Source organism: Xylocopa sonorina, chromosome 3 (genome assembly GCF_050948175.1).
Source record: "Xylocopa sonorina isolate GNS202 chromosome 3, iyXylSono1_principal, whole genome shotgun sequence".
Taxonomy (NCBI): domain Eukaryota; kingdom Metazoa; phylum Arthropoda; class Insecta; order Hymenoptera; family Apidae; genus Xylocopa; species Xylocopa sonorina.
The window spans coordinates 8,670,937-8,697,327 of record NC_135195.1 but is presented as its reverse complement, the minus strand read 5'-3'; the positions used below and the strand labels follow the sequence as shown (position 1 = coordinate 8,697,327).

Below are 26,391 nucleotides of genomic sequence, written 5' to 3'. Positions count from 1 at the left end.
ACCCCGATTCTCCGTCGTTGCGTAGTTTTCTCGTTCGAAACGAATTTGTCGGAGTTGGCACGAAACAATTATCCATTACTACTTCTGTGGTTTCAGTCGCGATTACGAGTTGACAATTCGTCCGAGTTTCCTGTAGGGGGTTGGAACGGTCGCAGGTTGAAAAGATGTGGACACGTATAGGACGTCGTCGCGGGAATGGGGATGAATTCATTAATGAAATTATGCGCGGCTCATTACGTAATGCACGGGGTGGTTGTTTCCGGGGTAGCCGAGTTAATTCGCGGGAACGAAAAAATTCCCCGTGGCAATTTATATCGGCGTGTTTTATTAAGTTAAACGGTGACTAAAATGAAATTTCTTTTTTTTTTTGCTTGGCTCCGTCGTAAATCGCCAATGTAGCGGAGATTAATTTTTCACCTGGGTTATTATCATACTTCCGTTCTCCAGCTGTACGTGGCAATTTCTGGAATGGTTTGGTAATTCGTTTTAAATTATTGGAAAAATCCTGCCGGGAAGTTTTTCAACTGGTGCGAGAGATATTGTTTTTTAATTACTCGGGAAAGAGGTATTTAATAAATTGTTTGTTTGCAAGCCGAAATGTGGTGAATTTATTAAAGGTAATGTTTTTGATAGGCAGTTTGGTGTATGTTTAATTTTTCAATTTTTACCTTTTTTACGTAACGATTTGGAGGATTCATTGGATTCAGTAGACAGGTTTTTATTCAACAGTTTTATTAGTTTGGACGAGAAATGTGCCCGTGGTTTTAAAATTAATGAAAAATTGGTTTCCCTCTAAAAGTCTAGTAACGGTTTTAGAATTCTAAAATTTCATAATATATTAACGTTTATACATTTCAAACGTTTATGTATCTACTATTCTCGTAGCTTCATCAGTTTTTAATAGTACAGCTAGAATATATGAAATGAAATTCTTTCGAACGATATTAATTCCTGTTAATTGTAATTTCCCTTTCGCTTAATTTAAATCGTTAAAATATCCAACGGGATGGTCGTTCGTTTAATTCATTTAAAGAAGATAATACAAGCGTAAACGCCGTTCTTTCTTCTAACGCCACTCCAGCCTGACGTTTAATTAGAATCGGCCATGTCAAAATGGAAGCATTTCAATGGCCAGCGAGACGAACAGCAACTTCCACGAATCCTTTACCGTCTGACAAAAGTTACCGGGCAAAGTTATCGCTTCCAAAGGCAACAGTTTCGAACCATCTGAAACAATAGGAAGTTCGGGGATCGTTCGACTTTCGGCTGCAATTTTGGTTTAGGCGAACTTCTCACAGGAAACTTTCATCAACGGGGATTAACTTGGGCAACTGTTTTGCGAATGAGCAAGGAACGAAAAAAAAAAGAAGGAGAAAAAGAAACGAAGCTGGCAACGGCCAAAGGTGATCCCTTTTACTTCCTTTCCTCCTTTCCTATGCGAGTTTTCGACGAAATACTCGTGGAGGACATCGTAAAATTCCCTCGTGGTGGTCGCAAGAAATTCTGGATTAATTTCGCCAGTGTCTTTTATCGCCATTTTTCTCGTCCCAGGAAACGGGTCATTCTTTGGTACTAGGTAACCGTAAAAATGTTGCTTTTATATCCTCATAAGGAATAGGAAATTTCTGGTTAAAGTATTCATGAAGGCTTGGAATCTACTTGGTTAGGCTTCGATTATATTGTGAAAATGTTTATTACTTACATGAAATATACTTTATGACTTTATGACGGTTTTTATAACACACATTGTTGTTGCCTTATAGGTATCATATACTTGATACACTATTAATAGCATATAATATTAGAAAATCATTTTTCTCAAATTTGAAAACTGTTGAAACGTATCAATCAGAAAAGTCGAAGATGAAAAGCTTGTACTGAACATGATGGTACATTATTATCGTACATAAACAGTTCGAAAAATCGATCTCGTTGGCCAACTGTTTGACAAAAAGACAAGGAAACATGGTTCACCTTTTCTTCTTTTCGTTGGTTCGTGAGCTTTCGTTGGATTAAGCTGAGGACATCGTAAAAGTCTTTCGTGTCGCTCGCAAGAAGTTCTGGATTAGTTTCGCCAGTCTTTTATCGCGATTTTCCTTGCTGCAAGAAATAGCTCATTTTTTATTATCCACGTCGGTCGATCGTTCGTTTTTCGTCAGTGAACGGATAGAGAAAACCGATGTATCTTGGGAGAGCCATCGTTCTCGTTTCTTCAGCTACGCCTGAGAGTAAAAGGTTTCACGCGTTTCTTTGCTTCTCTACTGTATCCGTTCCGCGTTGCGTTCGTTTTCTTCTCAACGAATGTCGGATCCGTGATTGCACCACTGTTGATTTCACGGCGTTTCATTCTTTTTTTTTGAATTCTAGAGTTTGATCAATATATTTTTTATTGTATTTCCATAGCCAACGAGGAGACTCGCTTAATATTTCCTCTCTGTTTTGAAATCTACAGAAATAATTAAATAAAATATAATATAATTATGTATTATGGAGTTCATACATAGAAGTGAACAGACCATTCTAGTCTAGAAAACAGAGAAAGTACACAACGAGGGACACTTTAAATATTATTTCCATTTTCTTTCGAATCGGACGAACTTCTAACAAGCTCCACCGAACTCTCAGCCATCTTGTTAAGTTCTTGCGACGGTAGCGTTTCGTGGACGAGAGGAAAATTGTTATTCGTTTCCATTCTACCGGTATTTTCGTTACGTCTCGGCTAAATACTCAGTGCATTACCTCGAAAAATTTGCGAAACATCCTCCAGGGTATTGCTGTCATATTTCGTTCTCGTTCTCAGTCGCCCCAGTTGTATCGTACATACGTTACGGCTCTCAAGCAAGTTTGGCCGACGTCGTTATAAGTTGAGAAAATTGTTCGAATGGTAATGTCCCACGGAAATTTCTTTCCCAGGCGAAAGTACCCGATTCACGTTTGTCGAACACTGCGGTTCATTTTCGCAAGTGTCTCATTACCGGTTAACTTGGTACGCTTTCCACGAGAGGCTGTCCGTTTTCCCGTTTTCCAATTTTCTCGTGCGCTCTTTTTCTTTCTCTCCGTATCAACGAACGTGGAACACACGCGTGTTATATTTTTTCGTCGCGATATACTAATTATCTGCTTTCAGCATTCAAACTCGTATTAAATGGAACCTTCTTTTCGGGGAGTTTAACGAAGTCGTTAAAATGGAGTGCGCGTGGGAACGGCTGGCGCGAGCAACGTTTCCCCCCTCGAAATTTGTGGGAACTCTTCCTGTTTTTTGAACAATTAAAATACAGCGGGGAGTTGGATGTGACCAGCGTTTAAATCTGCTGGATCATTCCTTCTCGCGATGAAGTCGTTGTTTGGCGTGATGCAACGATTCATTGATATTTAAATGCCGCTCGTTTCATTTCCCGTCCGTCGAGTCGAACGAAACCCGCTGTGAAATTGAACAAACGTATCAGAATGCACGCGTGATTAATTTTGGCAAGTACGTGAATATATTTGGCAATATGATGAATTTTACATATTACACATCGTTGTTGCAGCAACGAACGAGTTTTATATTTGCTCAAATAACAAACCGCAAATGTGAGTCTGCATAATTAGTATTTGGTAATTAAATCGCGTGTCGGCCATTATATCGCATTCTCTGTGTAAATAGAATGCGGAGTATTTCGATGAATTGTATCATAAATTACACTGTTTGTGGGGTTTGGTAAAATAAACGAAAGTTGGATATGCGTTTTTTAAATAATAATTACCGGAAATATCAATTTTATATTCTTCTTTTATTTTAATAATTACTGATTTGCATAGAATATTATGTATTTAGTATTTTCTTAAGAATTTCGGGATAGAAAATGCAGTCAAGTCTTCTGCACTATGCAAGGACTTATAAGAAAATCGTCTGATCAGTGATTATTGTTTTTTAAGATATCCTATCATAAAGAAAATATTTTACAAATTAAACATAATCACCAATTCTCCTAATAATAATTTCTCTCTTACCAATAACGATATAATTTAAACGTGGTTGATGGATAATAGATCACAGAACGGTATTGTTGTTATATACAAAATTCGTGCTGATATTAATACGTTACTGGAATAAAGTTATAATAATGCGTTATAATATCGGGTGATATTGCGACGTATCCTTATTATTAATGATACCCGGGTGTGCACTGCAAATTAGCATTCAACGGCAACAATGAAAACAATGAGAAGTCGTCGGGGGAAGGAGAATGACGGTATTAAAGTACAAAACGGTGAACAAAGGAGTCTCTAACTAGAAGACAAGGGTTGTTACGGGAACAAAGTGATGCATGCATAGTTGGGGAAGAATTTAAAACATTGATCTTTATGAAATTTCATGCACACGTCGATATTAGGGCGTGGGGGTGATGTTTTGACTTTCAGATGAGCCGCTTTACGGTGGCCTCCGGTGACAGGTGGGTTGTTCACCGTCAAAGTCGAAACTGCGCGTACTGAATCAAAGGGTAGCGAGCATCGGATAGCTTATTACAATGCTTTCCGCACCCTGCGCGGCCGCAACACGTTTAATGAATGTTTCGAGGCAAGAATTCCCGTCAGTTTGATGATAAATCTCGGCTACAGCCGGATTAAGAGCAGCGTGTGTGCGCCAGTTCTTTGATTATAGAGCGAAACGACGATACATTAAATAAAAGAACTGGAGGAGAACGAACCAAGTTGCGCAACAGCGGTTTCCTCGGCGGTTAGATCGATGCGCGTCGTGTGTTTACAGAGAACTCGTGGAGGAGCATAGAAGCCTCTCGAGTTCTGCTGGCAGTTTTTTCAGATTTGTTTCGAACTTTCACAATAAATAACGCATAACACGGAGTATTACAAATCGTTCAGTCCGGATCTCGAGCAGTAAGTCGCGTTATTCCGCATTTTCCCGGAAACTTTCCCGGGACAGAGATTAATTACCAAGTAAGCCGAGCCACTAGGAATTTTTACCTTGACATGCACGAACACCCTTATCTCCGGCGAAAGGAATGAGCCAGTTAAATCTTGCGTTGCTTCGAAACGGCAGAGACGGGGACTAAATATAGTGTTGTCGAGTGGTGGCTTCTTCAAAACTCTCTCTTTTTCTCTTACTAATCTTGCAATTTCTTTAATGAAGTACATCACACTCGTGGCCAATTTCATTTACAATCTACCGTTCTCCATCTCAAGAGGAACAGATCTCCTCTCACTAATTTATTTACAGAAACAACAGTAACATCGTGACATTAGATCGTCGCAAACTCGTCGATGCCAACTAAGCGTTCGAATCCACGCGAACGATACCAATGCGCACTCCGCCAGCGAAAAGCAGAGTAAATCCTTATCCGGATATTCCTGCCACGTTCAAGAGGGCGATAGGTACCACCTCTCTCAATAAGAATAAGCGAACGCAACGAAAGAAAATCCGGACGACAAAAATCAAGCGGCATTGTATCGATCCGCAGCGCACCCAATCTGCGCAACAGCCGGAGGGTTGCACGAAAGGGGACGTTTCGTTGCCTCGGCCATTCTGTACGTGCGTCATTATCGCCCGGATAGTCCGCGTCGTACGGCATATCGCGGGTGTAGGTCGTGAAAGCGACGGAAGTCGAGCACTCTTGGCGGTCATTGAAAGCGCTCGAGGCAATCGCAATCTGTTCGACCCTTGTACGTCTATTTCGGTCAATTTAACGCCACCGACCGGACAATTGACCGGGCAGCCCGTCGGCTGCCAGGCGAAAGAATGCAGACGCGCGTCGTTGTTGTATGCGAATGAATGGGGGAGGCCCTCCGTCCCTTTTTTCCCTTGACTATCGAGAACGACGAAAGGCCAGACGCCTCGTCGAACGTACAGCCGCGTGTGCATGTACGTATCTGCTGCAGGGAACTTGAACTCTGCGCGACGCTGATCGATAGCTGGCTGTGGTGTCGCGAGAGGAGGAAACGCTCGTTACTGGTCGAATAACGGGGGGTTATCGTGGGTACTCGATATCGCTGGAAATCCCTTTCCCAATTTCGCGGAAGTTGATTCTGTTTGATGCGTGCCTGCCGTGCGTGCGTGCGTGCGTGCGTGCGTTCATGAAATAATGCAGGGTAAAGCGGAAGCATGGCAGATAGGACGCGTTTTTTGCTGTAGCTTGGTAGCGACGGTTCAAAGGGAAAGGCGATGCCTGCTAATAAACAAGTTGTGGGCATACCAGTCGAGTAGATATTCGAGAATAGTTGGAAATTCGGAGATTATGGGTAGTTACGAGATAATCGAGCGGTTTTAGGAGAAATTTTAATAGGCAATTTTAGAGGCGAGAATTGAGAATAATTAAATTGCGTTTGAGGCGTCGTTTTGGAGAAAAGATACTTTGAAGATTCATTCGGTACGCGAGTATTATGTTTTGTAGTGTACCACGGGTTCCAATGTATCCATGTAAGATTTTGTCACGCTTCGTACAGTCTTATGGACTTTTGTCGACTAATTTTCCAACTAATTCGACCTGTAAAGTTAGTTGAAGCTATAAGGAAGTCTTCAAGACGGAATTTCAATGATTTCGTGCCGCACGAATGGGAATTCGTGTCATATAATATTATTAGACTTGAATAGAAATACAAGAGTGGACGGTTGGAAACGAATTAGCTTGCAATTGTTCAAGCAAGTAGGCAATTTTGGAATTTATTTTAGATTGAACTACAGGCAGCACGTAACCCTCGGCTCGGTATTGCCTTCCGAAGAATTGCAAATTATTGGAAAACGATACCAATTACTTGGTCTCATCACGTGGAGGTGACTACGGTAGAGCCTCGCGTGTAATTCAATTTGTCAGTAATTGAATAGAATGGTGTCGCACAAAATGCATTGGAAATAAATTTGATTCATAAACATTTTCTGTAGGATAGTCCATGCGAAAGCGTACTAAAATCTTGTGTTAAATTTTTGGTAACGAGAAACGTCAGTTTAAATTAGTAAATTTCGTTCTAATATTCAATCGCACAGCACACGTAAAACACCTTTCATGTTACACTACTTTTAGATCTATCTATATAAGAGATAATATAATATTTGATAGATAATGTAATATTCGTGCCTGTGTTTTCCTAGATATCAACGAGTGCACAATCGACAACGGTGGGTGCACGGAAGTCTGCGAGAACACGGATGGCAGCTTCTTCTGCGCTTGCGACGGCGACGAGAAAGCTTTGTCATCCGATGGCAAGTCCTGCGTGGGTGAGTTTCTGAATTTTTACAGCACCTTCCAAACCTATAAACGCATATTCCAATTAACACACATACATATATTTCTACAGACTCTCTTTTTACACTCTCTTTTATATTTCAATATGCACACATTTATTCCTTCATTTTTCTATCGACAAAGCTCGAATTTCTTTAGAGAAGTATCTCGTGTCGCAAAAAGTTAAAACCAAAAATTGGTATTACTTTAACGCGCTCCATTTGAGAAGAAAGGGAAACGCCTCTATGGCACCGTATCACGCAAACAAATAGTTTTCCAGATCGAAATCGCTCGACCTCCGGTTATGAAATATTCTCTATCTGTCGTCCTTCCAAACATATCTTTTTCTCGGAGGAGAGGGTCCCTGGTCCCTTCGTCTATTCGACTCCTCCTCGTCCCATCGTCCAGGTCCATACATCATTCCCGCGTCTGGCAAACGCAATATGTCCCGGTGACGCTGGGGGAATTTCTCGGCTACGTCGTAATAATGTTATCGCCCGCGCACACACTCGACGGTTTCTATGACGAGAAGCGTTTTTGCTCTTAATACTTATACGGCTGAGTAATACGTATCCCTTTATTACCGCGCATCCGCGGGACAACGATAAATTCGCCGATGTTTCTTGCAGTCGGATTAATTCACTGCGCCTCGAGCGCCCTCCCATCCTGTTCGATGTTATGCACGGTGAACTTAACGTTCGCCTCTGCTCTCAGTCCTTTTTCCTTTCGCCGTGCTCCGTTGAACCGCTTCCCCGTGAATCGCCAACGATGAACTTCTCACAGGAGCCACGAACCGTATTCGATGCCTTTTGACTGTGAAATTGTTCGATCAGTAGGCTCTCATGCGCTTTGACGTACGAAACGCACCAGTTTCAGGTGGTTCTGTAGGAGTAATTAGTCGATTAGAGAGTAAGGAACATGGTGATTTCGGATGCATTAAGTTGAGAAGTACAGAGAGCGTATACATGGAAGAATATAGAGTCTGACGTTAAAAGGTGTTATCGAGGTTTCGTGTATGGAACATCGTGGTTTCCGCGACCCAGGAGTCTTGATCCTGGCTAATAAATTAAGGACTTAAGTAATCGTCCTACGCTTGTTCGGAGCTCGCCGACACCTGCGGCACGGTGGTCAGGACTGCTGATTTATAACCTTTTTACAAGTTCTCTAATGAAAGAAACTTTTTTTCTCCAACCTACCAGAGATCCAACAAGTACTTCTTTGTACTTCCACCTCGGAACGAGATAATTATGTATTTAATTCGTAATGCTGTTAGGTGAACGTGAAATATTACAGCGATGATACATCTGGGCGAGAAATCTTTATCTTGAATTTTGAGCCGTGTCACTAATGAGATCGGTGGAGGTATTATTTTTTGCTGACCAGGGAGGACAGAGTTAACGTTCCGTCGAATTCAGTGTCTGAACTTACGAAAAAGTTTCCTACGGTATTGTAGTTTTTGTATAACGACACAGAATTACTTCGGCTTCCTAGTTTCGCGTGGAAAGTTTCAAGTTGGAAGGCGTGGACGGCGCTTGTTAATTCGAAATACATTCATATCGTTGCGCCCTTACGGAATTGGAGCTCCAACTTCTGGGTATTATTCCGATTTCGTTTCCCGGGTTGTTCAAATTTTTGTTGCGCGGGTTTACTTTCTCGTTTGCATAAACTTATCGGCCGGCAAGAAAGACACGAGAAGTTTCCAGTCTGAAATTTGCATTCGTTCCCTAACATTTTACAAGTTTCCCGGGGAATATCAAATCCACTGACCCAGATTGCAATTGTTTGCACGGTTGTGTCTCTTCCCCAGACGCGTTATACGTTTCGTTGCGAATCGGTAATTGCTGAATTTCATTAAATTATCGCTGGATGTTGGTCTTGGCGTGTAAATTCCCCGGGAACAGACTAAAGATGGAAATAGCGGATAATTTGAACAGAATAATCGATGTTTGAAATGAAAAATTGGTATCTTTCGTTTAACAATATTTAAGACTCTTACAATGCTTAGTTAATAGCGTCATTTACAATTTCTCAAACGTGTAATAAAAATTTGATTGTTAGAACACGTTCATGTGAAAGTGGAGGTATTCCAATAAATTCGAATAAACATAGAGAAATTTCGTTGCTAGTGCTGGAGTGTTCGGTTTTGGTGCTGTTAACACCCGAGCGTAGCCACTTCGAATGGTCCCCATTGAGTCCCGCAAATTCAGGATATACTGTGGCACGAGCTTGCAGTTTCACATGATTTATATCTGGCTACGAACTCTACGAATCCGTAGCGAGAGATCCATTTTGACGGGATACGGAAGTGACAACGTGAGGTGGCTCATTATGAACGCGCATGCTATTAACGTGCTCCGTGATATACGTAGTTCTTGGACGTATTATTCGAGAGGAAATTGTTAAACGAAGATCAAAATTTTAACACAGTTCAGCATATACATGATTTCTGTACTTAATCGTATTAAGCCTAGGTTTTCTCCATCTGGTTCTACGGTTCCGTAAGAAGGCTTAGCGTCTCTATAGATTGTGTTAATTAAGCCGTTCCCGTGTAGAATAGCAGATAAGAACGGTTCCATTTTTTCCGTATATAATCTTGATGAAACAATTAGATTTTCTGAAGCACAATAGCAACGGGCTTCGAAACCCATTGAGTCCTTGAAACGATTCTTAAACAAGTTTACCCTCGACCGTTACATTTGCATAATTAAAAATCCGTCTCGTTCTCACCAGCTTTCTTCTTCTTCTTCTTCTTCTTCTACCACCTTTTAACCAGAGATACTCCGGTTTCATTAGCGACACAGTCTGAATTATTAAACCGACGGAACACTTGGGCGACGAGATTGCCAGAAATATTATTTCTAGCGGGGAAGTTCGTAGTTAACGATTCATAGAACCGCCGCAATTTCGGCGTCCCGGAACTTAACCAAACAAGCGGAAACGCAATTGGGTCGAAAAGGAGCCGGAAGCCATGGCGAAATTAATCGATACCCAAATCGGTGAGCAGATCGAGGACTGCAGGTACTACAAATCCGCAAGAACCTCCGCCGGGGCTATGTCAAGTGACCCGATTTACACGGTGTTCGTGCACATCGAGGTCCTGGACCGTCCGCCTCGTACCTGCGAGACAGGACTCGATACCCGCGGCGTGCCGATAATAAATCGGCCGGGATGCGAGCCGATGTGGAACTACTCGTGGAGGCGAATTTACGAAACGTGAAACTAGATCAGCCACTATTTACATGCAACTTGGGATACATGGCGAGCGAGCATGCAGTGTAATAGTTTATTAGTATCGAGAAAATGCGAACTGATTTACGCGAGAGCAATTGAAAGTTCCGCTACGGTAAACGAAAGTGATTGTTTTTCAGTTTGGATAGGAAAATGTGTTTCTTTACCATTTTATTACAATTGAATTACATAGGTGTACAATATGTGTAAATACTTGTTATTAACATTTTATTCTAAAGTAATACTATCTGTGACCTAATTTAGGGTTTCGAAGTCCTGAAAAGGACTTGGAAAATTTTTACTGATTGGCAGGAGACTCGATACTAGAAGTACCTACGATTGAATTATTCTTATCTGTTGCAAAATTAATGGAATAATAATGTATAGAATTGAAAATTGTAAAAATGAATCTATGGAATCTTTCTATTAGTGAACATCTACATATAAGAAGTTACGAATCAGTCTTGTAATTGCTTTGGTAATTTTAGTATCAAGTCTGCAACTATACTTAAATCTACATGCGTAGTCCTTAGCTTGATATCGTTTTCGAGAGACCGGTCTCTCGAAAACGTTACCAAGGGCCCAGGTCCACCCCGTGGAGGTGACTACGCAGGGACCCATCCCTAATTTCCCTAATCCCATCCACCCTCCATTACATCTGTGTGTTCTCGGTACAGAAGGTACCGAGGACTAACTCTATTTCTCAATTTAAACGCGGAATCCATAATACATTCTCTAAAATCTAACATAGATCTTAGAGATTGCAGTATGGACTTAACGAAGTGTATGATAAGAAATGCCATTCTCTTACCCAAAGTAAAATTTCTAAGATGACTTTACTCACACTTAAAAAAAATTAAAGTGTTCTACGGTACGATATTTAAGGCGATGATACTTAGCAAAAATGAAAACAAAATTAAGTGAAATTGAAGTTAAGAAAAGAAACTAATTTCAACTAAGAATTGAGATAAAACTCGCGACGCGATCAAAACGAACAAGTACCGATAAACCTGCGTTAGATTCTCGCGAGAGCATTCTAACCCAATGGTTCAGCACTACTTACTAGGCGAACCGTACCCGACGCGAATCGCGAACAAGTTATGCCACGTCTTACGTCGAAACAATTGATACCACGCTCTCCCCAATGGTGAATGCGGCTACCATCAAGAATTCAGCGAGACTTAGCATTAGGACGCATTGCCCAACGACAAGAACGAACTTCGCAGACCGCCCCAAGCCGTCTTACAGCAGGTCCGAAGACCCCAGCGACATGGGGTAGGAGCTACTCGGAACGAACCTGCGTGAGCGCGTCCAATGTACTAAGCCTATACCCAAGTCGAGTACCCAACGGGCGTACCAATCGACAAGGGCTGCGAAATCTCAATGGGCTCCGAAAACCACATCAGTTTGATTGAGTATCGACTATTTCGCTGCGTGACTGTAGAAGACGAAATCTCGATCGAATAGAAAAGAAAAGAAAAGAAAGGAAAAGAAAAGAAAAGCTACGTGAAGCGATTTCACGCAGTAGAAACTTAGAATGCTCAAGGGAGTATGTAACGCACGTTTATCGGTACTGACTACACGCGATTATAGAAATGGCTATTTCTCACTTCGGATAAGAAAATGGATTTCTTTACAATTTTTATTACAATTGAGTTACAATTAAATTACTTAAATCTAAGTGCTTATAACTAAGGACGCACGCATCCCACGGCGATCTAGCGGTGATTCAGCGGTGATTCAGCGGTGATCCAGCGTCGAACGTAAAAATTGAAATGAAAAAGGAATGAAATGGATTTCCAGCTACCAAATGACGAGAACAACATAAATTTCAAGATTCTCTTAATAGCTCCCCTTGATTATAATTTGAGACAATCGTTCACATGAAACAGTTGGAAAGAATTTTGGAAAAGGTGGAACTTCAATGCAGTATTCGTCGGAAATACAAGTTTCTCATTTCCAAATATATAAAGAATAATGATGAACCTTACGATTATAGAATACAAAATCGTTGATCAATCCCACAATAATTTCAAGCAAGTTCTTGCCCATGTAGAAACTTAGAAACGCAGAAATTAAAACAAAGTAAAGACCAAGTCCATTTCCAATCATCAAACAATCCTCCGTCAAGAACAAACACCACAAAAATTATGAGAATAATACCGTTTGAACTGATTCAAGTCAGCCATAATTATGCTCGATTGAAATAAATTAGGGAAGTCAGGATAGAAGGGATTCTGGTTACACTTTTATAAAATTATATTATTTGAATGTACAGACATGTTCACTAAAATTAACTTAAACTATTTGCAATCCAACTTAAACCTTCAAAGTCCTGAAAAGGACTTGAGAGATTTAAATTGTACTGCAAAAGACTCGATACTAAAAGTACCAGTGATTAAAATATTCTAATCTACTACAAAGTTAATGAATTAATAGATGGATAATGAAATAAATAAATGAAATAATGATAATAAGTCTATAAAATCTTATACAAGACAGAAGTTGTAAATCGTAATCTTTTAATGGAATCTGATACTTTTAGTATCGAGTTTACAACTGTACTTATTATCTACGTGCGTAGTCCTTAGCATGATATCGTTTTGGAGAGTGCAATCTCTCGAAAACGTTACCAAGGGCCCAGGTCCACCTCGTGGAGGTGACTACGCAGGGACCCATGCATTATTCACTTACCAATCAGCAGGCAAAAGTCGTCATCACTGTCCACTCGCCGTCCACTCGCCGACCACTCGCCGTCCACTCGCCGTCCACTCGCCGTCCACCACCATCCACAATCATCCACCAGTGTCCACTGCCCTTGGGCCCTCCACAGCTAGCCATCAGAAGCATCCACTCTCATGTTCACCCTGACCCTCTCGTCTTGGCGTCCAAACGGCCAAAAGGCCCTTGATCGGCTCGCACTGCTTTTATACACCCACTCCCACTGTCGTCAGTCCCCCCACTGCAATTAGTCCCTTACTGTCGTCAGCCCCCCACTGCAATTAGTCCCCCCTACCTTCAATCTCCCACTTTCCTCAAGATCGCAAGCTGACAAAATCAATTATCATACTATAGCATCCCATAATTTACTAATTTTTCGATATTTATCGTAAATTTATGCAGTTTGCAACTTGTTGAAATAGTACACATATTTTTTCATAATTTTCTTACAAATTGAACCTACATTTATACTATTATAAGGTAATTCTCTATTCAATCATCGAATATTTTGTTGAAAATTGTATCGATTGACTCAGTCCTCGTAAAAATTAAATAGCTACCGAATATATTAATCTAGTTAACATCAAAATATTATATTAAAACGTGTATTTTACCATGGTTAGTTAAAGGACTTGAAAAATTGAAATTAGAATCCCTGTTACGTTAATCCTCACGTTCTATTTGCTATAATCACGAACAAACGCAATCTTATATTACTGTGCAGTGTACCAAAAATCTATTTTTGCGCAAATTGAGAAAATAGGAAGTTTATAGATCGCACACGGCTTTTCGAGAATCTTATCCACCTAGATTTGGTATCTGGCACATCGCGCGATACCGTGCAGAACCGTCACAGGGGCTGATTATCGGGAATCACGGCATCGATGCGCGTCCCCGTCCTCGTCATTAACGTCCGCGATTCATATATTACGGCGACGTGGGAGATAATGGGCGCAAGCGTCCGCCATTTGCGATAATGCTTGGTCGCCGTCGCGGAATCCGGATTACGCTCGACGCGTATCGACGCTACTTGAAGGTTTGGCGATTAACGGCGACAGAAATTTCCGTGGCTCTGCTGTTGCCGAAAATCTGGCTAATTGTAAGCGGATTAAGGGATTCGCGGGATCGTATCGATGATCGATGGGCTCTGCGTTCCCGAAAATTATTCTCCCGAGGGGGTGGGAGCCGGTTAGCTAGGTGTACAATGAAATTCGTTTATTGTCGCGGTGCATATCTGATGCAGGGCTCGTTTTCGAATTTGAACGTGATGGATGTGGCAGGGTTAATTGGCTGCTCGGTTGGTTGATGTGTGTTTGACGCATTGGCGCAAGTTTTTTAAACCGTCGCGTGTATACTTGAAATTACTATTAATCATCGCATTACATTGTGCTGGTTTAATTGTACGATCAAAATTTATTATACGCAGGTTACACTATTAATATTACAATTGTTAATCATGTGATACGACTGGTTCCACTTTTCTTCCATGAGAATTGCAGATTCGTCAGAAATGGCAATTGTCACAATATTCTTGTCACTTGTCCAAACATCGCGACTAATTAATTAGTTTACGCAACGAAGTTAACATTAATCTCACGAAAGGGTCCGATTTATTTGCCCAGATTTAAACAACGTGTCCTGTCCACCGTTGAATCCAGAGGGCCGAGGATATCTAATGTGCTCCCGTTTGGTGACACCAAAACCGTGGAGAGGTAGACGAAAGGTGGCCAATCGACCGGGTACCAAGTGTTTCTTGAAGTGTCCCCATGGGTACCAGCTCCACGGGGAGTACGAATTGTCCTGCCGATCGGATGGTTCCTGGGATGGTCCGAAACACGGCGAGTGTGTCAGTGAGTAGCAACAACACTTAATCATCGTTACAAATATTCTTAACAAGAAATTATATGAAAAGAAAAATGACGAAAAAACGAATGGAATAAAAGTGTATAGAACCTGAATGAAAGAGTGGAAGAAATGGAGTCAGATACAGAAAACAATCTGCGATACGTCGGTTCTTGTCTGTTCTTCGTTCCAGGATATAGCAAGCCTCGTCTGGAGTGTCCCAACGACGTGATTGCTGAGTTGCCACCCGGTCGAGACGAGGCGTTCGTGACGTTCGATCAGCCGTCGACGGATCTCGACTGGTTCCGGTACGTTCGATCGAAACCGTCCTGGGGGACCAGGCTGGAGGCGAATCTGGCCCCGGGGGTGCACGAGATCACGTTCTTCGCGAGGCACCCGGTGTCGAAGAAGCAGGCCAGCTGTGTGTTGCGCATCATCGTCAAAGGTGATTAATCGAGGCACGTGCATGAAATCAATGCGTGACGCGTAAATTCGCCAATGATAATCGGTATTGATCGTCAAACGGCGCTATTAATCAAGAAGCTCGTCCCTGCTTCGTGTTCGTCCCATCAGGCGACGGGATCAGCAGCGATTAATTTTCCATGGTTAAGGGACTGTTCCAAGCAAAATGCAGATCGGTCTTCGTAGAGATACTGGGGCTTCCTTTTCGATATTAATTTTACTTTTCATTCCTTGGGATAATGATCGGTCTGTTAAGGAATCGAGTCGATTAGTTTGGAATATTGAAAACGATTGCGTTTTTGTAGCGCGTGTTGATTGATTGCGCGTTGATTTACGGTAGAAATTTTGTTAAATTTCATCGTTTCCCTCGATATTTTTATTGGTTTTCTAGTTACATTAATTTTCCAGTGAATTTTTTCGTTCATTCTTCACAGAACCCCCTTCTACGTTATCATTTCCAACAGCGTGCCACGATTAACCCTCTCGAGGAATCGCGACCTTATCATTTCTAAACCAGAAACTCATCAAGCCCTCGGAAACCGTCCCTAACATTATTACCTTCAACCACGTGTTACAATTAACCCTTTAGAAATCCCGTCGCTCGAAAGTCCCTCGAAAACTTGAAAAGCTTCCTTTCCGTTTCCGTCCAATTAACTTTCTTTTCACTTTCACCTGCGCCACCCGGCGCCAAAGAGAATTCATCCCCCTCGCGCAGCTGACGCGCGTCCGCTAAATTAAACGAAACTCGGTCTTGCCACGAAGGAAGCCTGGTAGCTGTAATCCAAGATATGGGTCGGCGGCGCCCAGCCGTCCGTCTCATCCTCGATCCATCCGGCGAACGCGAAACAGTACGAGCGGGAGAGGGCCAGAGAAAGGGAAGAAGGCGTCGAGTGGTTCCGACTGAAAACCTATTAGGGGAATAGCCGCGGGCCTATTCAGACGCGTTTCCGCCCGACTTAGCGCGTCGTTACGTATTTTCGCGTAGCCTGTGTCGCGCGTTTAAAAAGCTTCCCTCTCGACGGCAGTGGCCATTAACACGGTTGTCTGAGACGCGCTAGAACGCGCGGCTTACCCCCATTAAAAGACGCTTCAAGTGCACGCCTCGCGCCATCCTCGCGTACAAGGCTGCAGACACGAGTCGCTTTCCGACTCGATGCAGATTATTACTGACTATTATTAACGAATAAAGTATAGCAACGTCCTCTGCGTTCCTCGGTTGAAATTTCATTCTCCTTCATCCCTTTGCTTCTTTAATTAAAGGTAATCGAAGCTCTTAAATTGAAGGTTGCAAACCTTGTATATGGGTCATTTGAATTTTAAGTATTTTACTATAAAAGTATTCTCGTCTCTACAGTCAGTATTTTAGAAACAGAGATTGCGAAATATATTCTTGGTTAGAGATGTTTTAAAATCATTTCAAAGCGATAAAGTTATTAAGTTTTTATCAATATTGTGTTTCTAAGGCAATATTACTTGCGAGATGGTCCAAGATAATATATATTCGATGATTCAGCGTGACCATAGTTTTGAACGTCTTTTCCTTAGTAAAACACACGAAGAAATACAATGTTTCCAGTGGAGGCAAGCTTTTTGCGCAGCCGTCCTATGGAAATTTCGCACTGCGGCTCAAAGAAGTGTTCCTCCTCCGTCTACCGGAATCCTGACCGCGACGCTTTAATTAAATGCGTTTCCGGGATAGGGCTCGCCACAATGCTGTATAATCTACGGATCGCTGGCCCTCGACCCGCGAATTAGATTACTCGATGAATCCCTCGAGTGAACGCCCGACTGATTCTAGCCGGAAACCGTTGAATTCCTCCCCTAGAGAGATTGCTAGTCGCTCCTCCCTTGGAACGGTTGTCGTTCTTGTTTTTCTCTTGTAATAAGTAACATATATAATGTCTTCTGTGTGGGAATTATGCTATCGCGAGGGAAATTATATCACAAACATTAAATCCTCCAACAATTTGACAGTAAACTCGCGCAACGCGAGCTATCGTATACTATATAAGATTCATTCGGCGCTTGGTGGAGTAGATTGCCACAATCCATGTAGTATCGACCATTTCCTTTGTAACGCAATTAAACGGGCGCTTACGCGTGAATATTGTAAACGGTCTTTCCACAAACGCGGCCGTTCCTTCCCCAACGCGCAACGTTCTGCCCAGGGTTTGACATAAATTGAACGTAAAATATAATTTGGCGAGTGTTCCGTTCATCTAACCTGCTCCGAACAACCCGGCCATGCTTGTCAGACGCAACAGTACAATTCCATTTTCGCGCTTTACCCCCCGCTCGAACAAGTAATTACGCGTGTGTTCCCGTGCAGGGCCCGCTGCAATTCCCAGTTCCGTTGGCAGAAACGCGGGAACTTTAACTGAGAAGGGTGGGACGCAAAAACGAGTTGGTTCGTTCTGCTCGAAACGCCGAACGAAACGGCTGATACGCGATAGGCTAATTCGCGATGATGCGATCCCGGTGCAACGACGACCGAAACTAATTTACTGGAATTAATTGAACGTAGCCGGATAAAGTTTCTGCTACTCAGCGGCGGGGCAACACCCCCGTCCAAAGTATTTGAACGCTACTTGGTTAACGTATAATTTAAGTTAGCTTAGCGGACCTAACGCTGCTTAGCATAGAACCTGACCTGACGTTATCTGGAAAGTTTGAACAGTATTTGTGGCAGAAGAGAAACAGGTGTCCACTCTTATGTTCAGCCATTGCCTTCGCTAGAAACCATGGATTACAGTAGCGTTAAGTATCGTTAGACATTTGTCGAGGTTTGTAAATTCATAGGATGGTATTCTTCTTCGATTTAACAATTTTTATTGTGTGAAAATCACTAGCATTTCGAGAAGATTTTTGTACATTTTTGTTCCCTTGGTTTAATGATCAAGGTTATTTCATTTCTGGTTAACTTGATCGGTTCACAATTGGAGCATTCGTGGTTTGATATTTGGACTTGGAAAAGTTTCGTTAGTTCAGCTCCATAATTTGAGGTACGCGACAACAACGAACTTTCTGACATTTACCTCTACAGTTCAAGCGTCATCCCTATGTAGTTTCTCAACTCTGATCCCTCCTCCATCTTTCGAAGCTTAAAACTCTCCTCGCGATCGAACTCTATGATCCACGTATTGTTGATATTTACCTACAACTTGTGCAACTCGAAGGTTGACGCTTTCATCTGGCATAAACGTGGTCTGCAGTTTACCTTGGCGTGCGTTGGAAATTTTACTTTTCCCTGTTCGAAAGAGTAGAACAATACCAGCGAGAGGCGTTGCGTTAAACGTTGACAAATTCCACTCGGGGAATTACAATTTATCGTTTATCGTAAGACAGATCTCTGAAACGAATATCCCAAGAATATTTGATTTTCATTTAATTCGGAACCTTGACGGGTCGACTACGTGACGTATCTTATCATAGTCTATTTAATTAACAAAATGAGAATTCAGAACATTGGAGAACTCTCCGACGTTGGAGAATTTCTTATGTAATATTAGTACGAAATTCTAGTGTAAAATTAGCTGAATCGTGAGATCTACAAAAATTAATAGCTGATAGTATAGAAAGAAGATATAAAAACTAATTTCTAAAAATAATAAATTCACCTTCAACCTGATTCACTAATAAATTGTCAAATTAGTAATATCTGAAAAATGATAGGAAATTCTTTAGCGCGATGTAGACTCTAAACGTTTAGTTCCGTCCCTATTTTGAGCAAGGTAAACCTCTTCCAGGAAATTGTTTCAATTTAGCGATATATCTGCGAGACAATCATAGAGCAGCCAGCGGAAGGGGGTTGAGACTCGAGCGTCCCCAAGAGTGACGGTCGCTCGTATTCCATTACCCCGGGGTCCCGTTTTATTTCGCACTCGAAACGAGCACTAAAACTCTAAGCAGGAGGAAAAGAGGTCTCTTGATTTGATTTGGTCGCGTTTCAGGCGGCGAGGCGCCGAAAGTGAAAGACTGCCCCAACGACATAGAGGTCACAGGGAGGAACGGGACGGCGATCACGTGGATCGAGCCAATTTTCACGGACAACGTGAAGGTGACCCGTATCAGGAGCAACGAGGTCAGTGTTAATTATAAACCACTTAATTCCTCGATGACGTTCGATCACGATTGCCGTATGTGTGTCACGTTCGTTACGACGTACGTACGAACGAGAGAGCTCTCTATAGACTTTGGACTGTCCCGTTTACACGACTTCAGCGATGCAGCAATGGAATATCTGAGCCACGTGCTGTGTGTGTGTGTGTGTGTGTGTCTACGTTACGTTTCGGTCCTTTAGCCGTTAGGTTACTTTTGGGGCCTGAACCAACCGAGAGTTCGCTTCTGCGATCGAGTTCAAGAAGGGTCAATGCTAGAATCCATGCTTTCGGCTAATTGGTTGATCAGAAACTCTGCGAGAACTTCGTATGGAACAAGTTATCGATAATAGATACAAAAATTGATGTCTTCGCATTGGTTTTATAATAACGAATCGACGTTCGTGTATTTTTGATTCTTCCTTTTGGTACTTCCTATTCATTCTGGCAGCCCACAATGATATAAGAGCGGTTTCGTGTTTGACAATCGCGCGAATCTCGATCAGCGGGAAAATTGCACACGGCGTTCATTAATTTTATGCGTATTTGGCTTTTCGATTGATCCATTGTACGGTTTCAACAAGTTACTTGGAATATTTTGCAGATTAAATTGATTTCGATGAAGCACGCTCGCCTGGAACGCTTTGTTCAATAACTATCGGTTATATCGGATATATTATTGCAAGGAATAAGAAATTGAAAAATGTTCATTTATTTTATCGCCCAGTAATTAATATTCTTCTGTCGTTCGCACCGTTGATTCGGTTCACGTCAAGTTTCAGCGTCCCATTTCGAGTGAACTTCTTCTCATTCCCGTTTCGCAACGGTGAAATTAAATTAGCGAAATTCAAATTCAGGCTACATCATCTACGGTGTAAGCACAGTTATCATTTTAGTCTCGTAATATCATTCGCCAGCGAAATCTGCATAAGGGGGGCAGTTAGACGGGAAAAGAAGGAACGTTAAGGGAAAAGTGAGGCCAGCGAGCGGGACGTGCAAACAGGAACCTCGATTCTGAAATACTCTTTCGCAGGTGAAATTACCGCTGAAGAGTTTCTTACTTTAGGACGCGTCCGACACGGTGAAATTTCGAAGAATATTTCTCTAAAATAGAAGCATCGTACATTAACTATCCGAATAATTCACATCGATGTTGTAATTGCTTAATTCTACGCTTAAAATTTAAAAGACGCGCGCGATTCTATGTATAACTACTCGGAAAATGTACTTTTAAGGAGAAGAATAATTATTTCGTGAATACGAACACTTTCGCAGAGAAGTATCTCGCAAAACACCAATTTTCTCGCTGAAATCAAGTTGATACAGAATTCAGATGGGAACGATCGTTTGTGTACCGGGTAAATGAATTTCCAGAGAAATCGTGTCCGTGAAATAGAAGAGAAAAAAAAGGGTTTCGCCAGAGTGAAACTGAACGATCGCTGGTACGATCCTCGTCAAACAAATCGTAGTTTTCATTATGGCGTGGCACGGAGATGAGAGCGGTGTTATGATGGATGTTGATCTGGTCCCGGTATCACTTCGGATTGCTCGTGCAAACTGCGGAAAGTTTGCCGGGAATTTAAACTGCGCAAGGTTTACACAGAGAAACGATCTATGTTCCCCATGCAAATACCGCGTAAACAATTTTGTTTACAAATTGCTTTCGCGATGGTGAACCGCGTTTCATGGCTGCGTAACTATCGCGCGTAGAATATGCCGGCACATAAATACCGGCCATCTTTTACGCTGTTCCCGCCGTTCTAAACTACTTGCCGTGTTTCAAGGTGCATACGGTTGCTTTAAACCGCGGTTAAAATATGAAGACACGAAGAACGTAACTCGCTAGAACCCTCTACAGAAGCAAACAATACGTAACAAGCTTGACCACCTTTGAATCGGTCAAATATCATTATCCGCATATTCAAAGCACGCTGCGTTCATGACGCTCAGCCAATCGAATAATCCAGTTATTACCAATAATCAAATACTGTCGAACGATCGGGAAGATTTCAATAGAATATAATAACACGCAAACACGATCTCTAACGAGCACGATATAATTCATGTTCGATCCACTCATCCAGAATTGCGAAGTTTCAATCAATTAATTAATCAGCCAACGACTGACAGTAGTAGAAGTAACCACGATGCACAGACTAATACCCGTGATTCGACCTATCGATCCGATGTTCCAGAGTCCAGGACGGCGTTTCGACGTCGGCGGGCACAGGGTGGAGTACGAGGCCAGCGACGAGGCGGGTTGGTCGAGCAAGTGCGTGTTCACCGTGGTCCTTCGTCAAGAGTGAATTCTGGACCCGTTGGCAATTAGGTGAGCGCGAGTGCGAGGATGCCAGGAAGAGGAGACAGGAAAGGGGAGATCCAGGTGAAAAGGGGGTGGTGGGGGGGGGGGTGAAGGGTGGAAAGGCGGGCCCGGAGGGATAACGATAAGGTAATATAAATGGAAATGCTCTGGACTTCGTGCGCGTACTCCCTCGCGCGTAATGGATTCCGTTTTATCCGGAAGGTTAAACGCGGATGAGACACGGGATATCTTCCCGCGATATCTTGATACACACGTGAGTGCGTGTACAGGCGGACGGGGGTTTCTCGGTCTCGACGTTGGAACAGGTGGTTGGGAATCGTCATCTTGGACGGGGATCAGAGGACAATTTAATTTCGAGGTTGGCAAACTACTTTAACCCGCGATTTCGTTTTGGTTCCCCGGTCGAATTGCTTTTCGAACCTGGCTTTGATATGTACGCGGAGGGAAGTGTACGTGCGAGTTGAAATTTTGCCGTTTCGTTTACAAAAACGGGGGTTGCGGTCAGAATTTTTCTCGAGGGGAATACGGATTCTGTGTCGGATTAGAAAGTCGTGCAATACATTCTTAGTGATAGAATAAGACGTTCGAATCGAGACGTCTTGAACGAGATCGAAAAAGAAAGCAATATAGCGTGTCAGAAAAAGCTCGAAGCTCGAAATTATAAACACGTTTCCCTCTTTCATATAAAGTTTCATCGAATTTTCTATGAACACATTTCACTACTATTCAAAGTCGAATTATACAGTCTACATATCCAATAATTTCGTACGATTGTGCTTATATTCCAACGTCATTCGAATTTACTTGAATTTATCGATGAACGAGTACCCGAAGATCTGCTAAAACCTTTGTTCTTCATTTAATTAGCAAACGTAAAACGCAAATATAATGCGTTTAATAGTAGCACAGCGCGATTGTTGCGTAATACCGAAAGAGATAATGCGAAACTGACGGTTAATACCGTTGTTGCATGGAAAGCTTCGGTACTTATTGCCGGTATTCAGACTCCCTAACTCCCATAGCGTGGCAGATATTCGCTTGTTAACCCTGTACCGAACCATTCGCAACATTTTATGCCTCCCATCTCCATTACGCTGAAAAACTCTTCACTTGGAAACACTTAGAGGATCGCGTGTTACTGCGAAAAATATTATGCCAGTGGGTGGAACGTCCCGCCACTCGACGAGCAATGCCCGTAACCCATAAACCTTTAGAAGAGTAACGGCGGTGCAGAAATGAAAGATGACGAGGTCCAAGGCGTTTCGCTCATCATGAATGTGTAATTAGAGTTTATTCGCGTCCACCCGAGTAGATATATATGTTCACCAGTCGGTCACTGTGTGAACATGGCCTAAGTGAAAAGTTCACGTTCTATTCTATCAGTTTAGATACTATCGTAGACCAAATTTTTTAAATAGAAATATGTTTGTTAAGTATACAGCGCTAGTGAGAAATTAAAAACCAGGGGACGATTGCATAAGAATATTCTAATTATTTCTATTTTAAAATTCTTTTTTTTTTCTTTTTAATCATAGAATACTTCCATACATATTTCCGTTTGAAATATCAAAACTGGTGCTCTGAAGAATTACTACGAACGCGAGAGAAACATTTTGAAGATCGTTCGTATTTCTAATTAATAAAATATCACTTGTCGTGTTAAGCGTTAGATAAGAGGAAAGGCAAAGGGACAACGAAAGGGGCAGTTCTCAACTTTGACCGGCAGCGTGTCCAAGTTCCATTCAATTATCGCCGTACGTGCACGCACGCTACGTGTGCTCGAGGTATTCCATCGAAGGCAAGGTGTCCCATCGATCTTCCCCGACTTTTCGCGGCGTCGAACGATCCACAGGTTTCTCCGTCGCGCTCCTACCCTTCCCATCACGCGTTTCCATCGCGTTTCTCGCTCGACCGTGGCCCACACGCGGCGATCCGCCCAGGAATCCGGGCCCTGGATCAATTCCAGCCTCCAGCGCGATGGTTCGATTCGCCCCGTGGACCGCGATCGCGATCGCGTCTCGATCTAGGAATTTCCAGAGAACACGCGGGGGGTGACCGTTCGCCGCTACGCTCGAACGAAATTACTGGAGCCAGTTGCGTGACCGGTGTGCGCGATACGCGAACGACAAAAGAGGAGAGAGAGAGAGAGAAAAAAATGGAAGGGTTAGCCAGGTTGTAACGAAGGCCGATTTGTCCGCGATCCATAGATCCGTAGACGACGCGGAGTGGAAATCTGTCAGGAATTTCTATGCAAATTCGCGTATCCGCCGTGCGTTGTCCTCGGTCGGATCGAGTTTTTGCCGATCACCAGTCACCCCCAAACGAAGAGGATGGCTTCATTTGCATGCATTGTTGCGGACGCGACGATTTTGCCCTCTCGCCTCTTTTTATGGGATAACGATCGCGAATACGTAGCACGAGGCATACGTGTTACGATGCGATTCTCGTTGGACGAAGTGCGCGACGTTGGGGTCGGCTGCAAGATGCTGCATGGACTGCGAGGGTGGAAGATTGGTGTTATCACGTAAGAGTCGTGGAACGTACTGGTACGTGTTGGTTAACGATTTATTAAAATCCTTTATTTCATTCATTCATTGATACGATCCTTCCTGCGTGACTAGAATGTCTAAAAATTAATTTCTCTAATTAATTGATAAGATTAATCGAGGATTACTAATCATAGGTTAAAACTGTTAGTTGTTAACCACCTATCAGTAGTTTTTCTTTAGTTTCTGGTGATTAAACGTTAATTGCTATTGATAATCGCAGTCGATAATTGTTTGTTATATTATTAGTTTGCAATGGGTACGCGACGAATAATAATTGATCCAGTGGAAGGTGGTAAATGATAGCTCGAAAGGGTAGATCCGCGATCAATTTTTCAATTCCTTCTCACCCCGCTCCTTCCTCTTTCTCCGTTTTCTCTGCGATCGATTGCCAATCCAGGATTGAAATTTGATTCCTCGCGGAACAGCGTCCGTGGCGATGAAAACGAAATCAGTCCAGATTAATTTCGAAATTGGACGTAACGTCGAATGCGTTTCCTCGGCAGCTGGCAGCCGCAGTGGCGACGGTTTCGATTCTGAAAGGGCGGACCAATCCGCCATCGCGCGCAATCGGGAACGAAACAGATTTATGGAAATTACAAGTCCACAAGGTCCGCGCCGTGTCGAACGAATTATACCCGTTTCAGCGGGCCAGTAACCGCGATTAACGAGCGAAAGGAACGTCTTTTAATCAGTGGTCGGTTCGCGTTCAGCGGTTCCGGTTTAATGTCGTATTTTCGAGCGTTTCGTGGTTGATTCGAAGGTACAGGCTCGGAATTTCCTATACGTGTCGTACAGATTTGTTCTGGATACAATTTTGTTCTTTTTTTTTTTGAAGGTTCTCAATTTTCTTTTACGATTTTTTTGGGAAACGAATTTGCTTTTGTTATTTTGTCATTTTCCTCAGAATAATTTGATGAGATTAGATTCACGTTAGTTTGTAGAGGCAAGGACCACGAACCACCGTCGTATTTATGTTCCCGACTCACATTTGCATTCCTATTTATTTGTACGATCTTTCCACACGTGTTACCCACGGTGCACTTGATACTATTTTCCGTATATTTATTATATAAGTACATATTGCACGTTACATATATTTTATATAAATTAATACTATATTTTGAGTAACAGTGAATTGTTGGAGAGCAATTTAATTACGCAATATTATCTAGTAATTAACGAGGGTTGATTTGAACTTAAGACTACACGTTCGTCTAATAGAGAACGAATCCACGCGTCTATGTCAAAGAGTAAATTAATTCCAAGAGATTTTGTAACAGTAGATTCTACAAGTTTCTCTGTTTAGATATTAAAAGATAATTCGCGTAGTATGTTACGTTGTCAATTTTGCAGTCACAATTTCGAATCGAACAATGTGTCTTTTATCAATGTAGTACATTTTCTGTCAGTGGTAGCCGCAACAAACGTTACATTATCGATGTTTTAAAGCGTAACGATATCTATTGCGTTAATCGAACTATTTAGTTTTCCAATAATTAGTTATCTTAAATACGCCATCGTGCAACAAATGTTATACGTACGAAGCATATCGAAGCTATTGGACGGAAGAGATTTCTCGAGGGTTATTCTATATGTGTACACGCATGTTATATATCTTTTACTGTGCATAATGTGGGAAGAATTTATGAGAATGTATATTTGTTTAACTTTATCTCTGTGTAAGTTAAAACAGGGTAAGCAAGACGTACGCGTTCCATTATGAAAATGTGGCCTTCGATACATTTTATGTCGTACAAGTACTAATTATGAGTACATATCGGGGTTAACGTGCGCCAATTTTGTCCATTAATGTGCACGAACTCTATTCTTTACGTATTCTAACGTTTATGTATTTAATATTCCATATATTCTAGATTTGTTGGTAGAATTTTTAATTCTCTTCCCAAAGAGAGAATTATTAAAGAACGATGCCAAAGAAAAGGTAGTTAATC

At 42.1% G+C, this 26,391-nt stretch overlaps 2 protein-coding genes across 3 annotated transcripts in view; one reads left to right on the top strand and one right to left on the bottom strand.

The window, feature by feature from the left end:
- The window catches only part of LOC143422253 (uncharacterized), a 52,652-nt gene extending 30,705 nt beyond the window's left edge, over positions 1-21,947 (top strand). For both annotated transcript variants that reach the window (XM_076892754.1, XM_076892753.1), the window contains 5 exons: positions 7,085-7,210; positions 14,789-15,016; positions 15,202-15,453; positions 19,421-19,551; positions 21,763-21,947. In XM_076892754.1, coding sequence (XP_076748869.1) covers positions 7,085-7,210; positions 14,789-15,016; positions 15,202-15,453; positions 19,421-19,551; positions 21,763-21,873 — 848 coding nt within the window. In that variant the 3' untranslated portion in view covers positions 21,874-21,947. The remainder of the gene's footprint in view (positions 1-7,084; positions 7,211-14,788; positions 15,017-15,201; positions 15,454-19,420; positions 19,552-21,762) is intronic.
- LOC143422091 (uncharacterized) overlaps positions 1-26,391 on the bottom strand; it is a 442,059-nt gene that overhangs the window by 153,470 nt on the left and 262,198 nt on the right. The window lies entirely within an intron of this gene.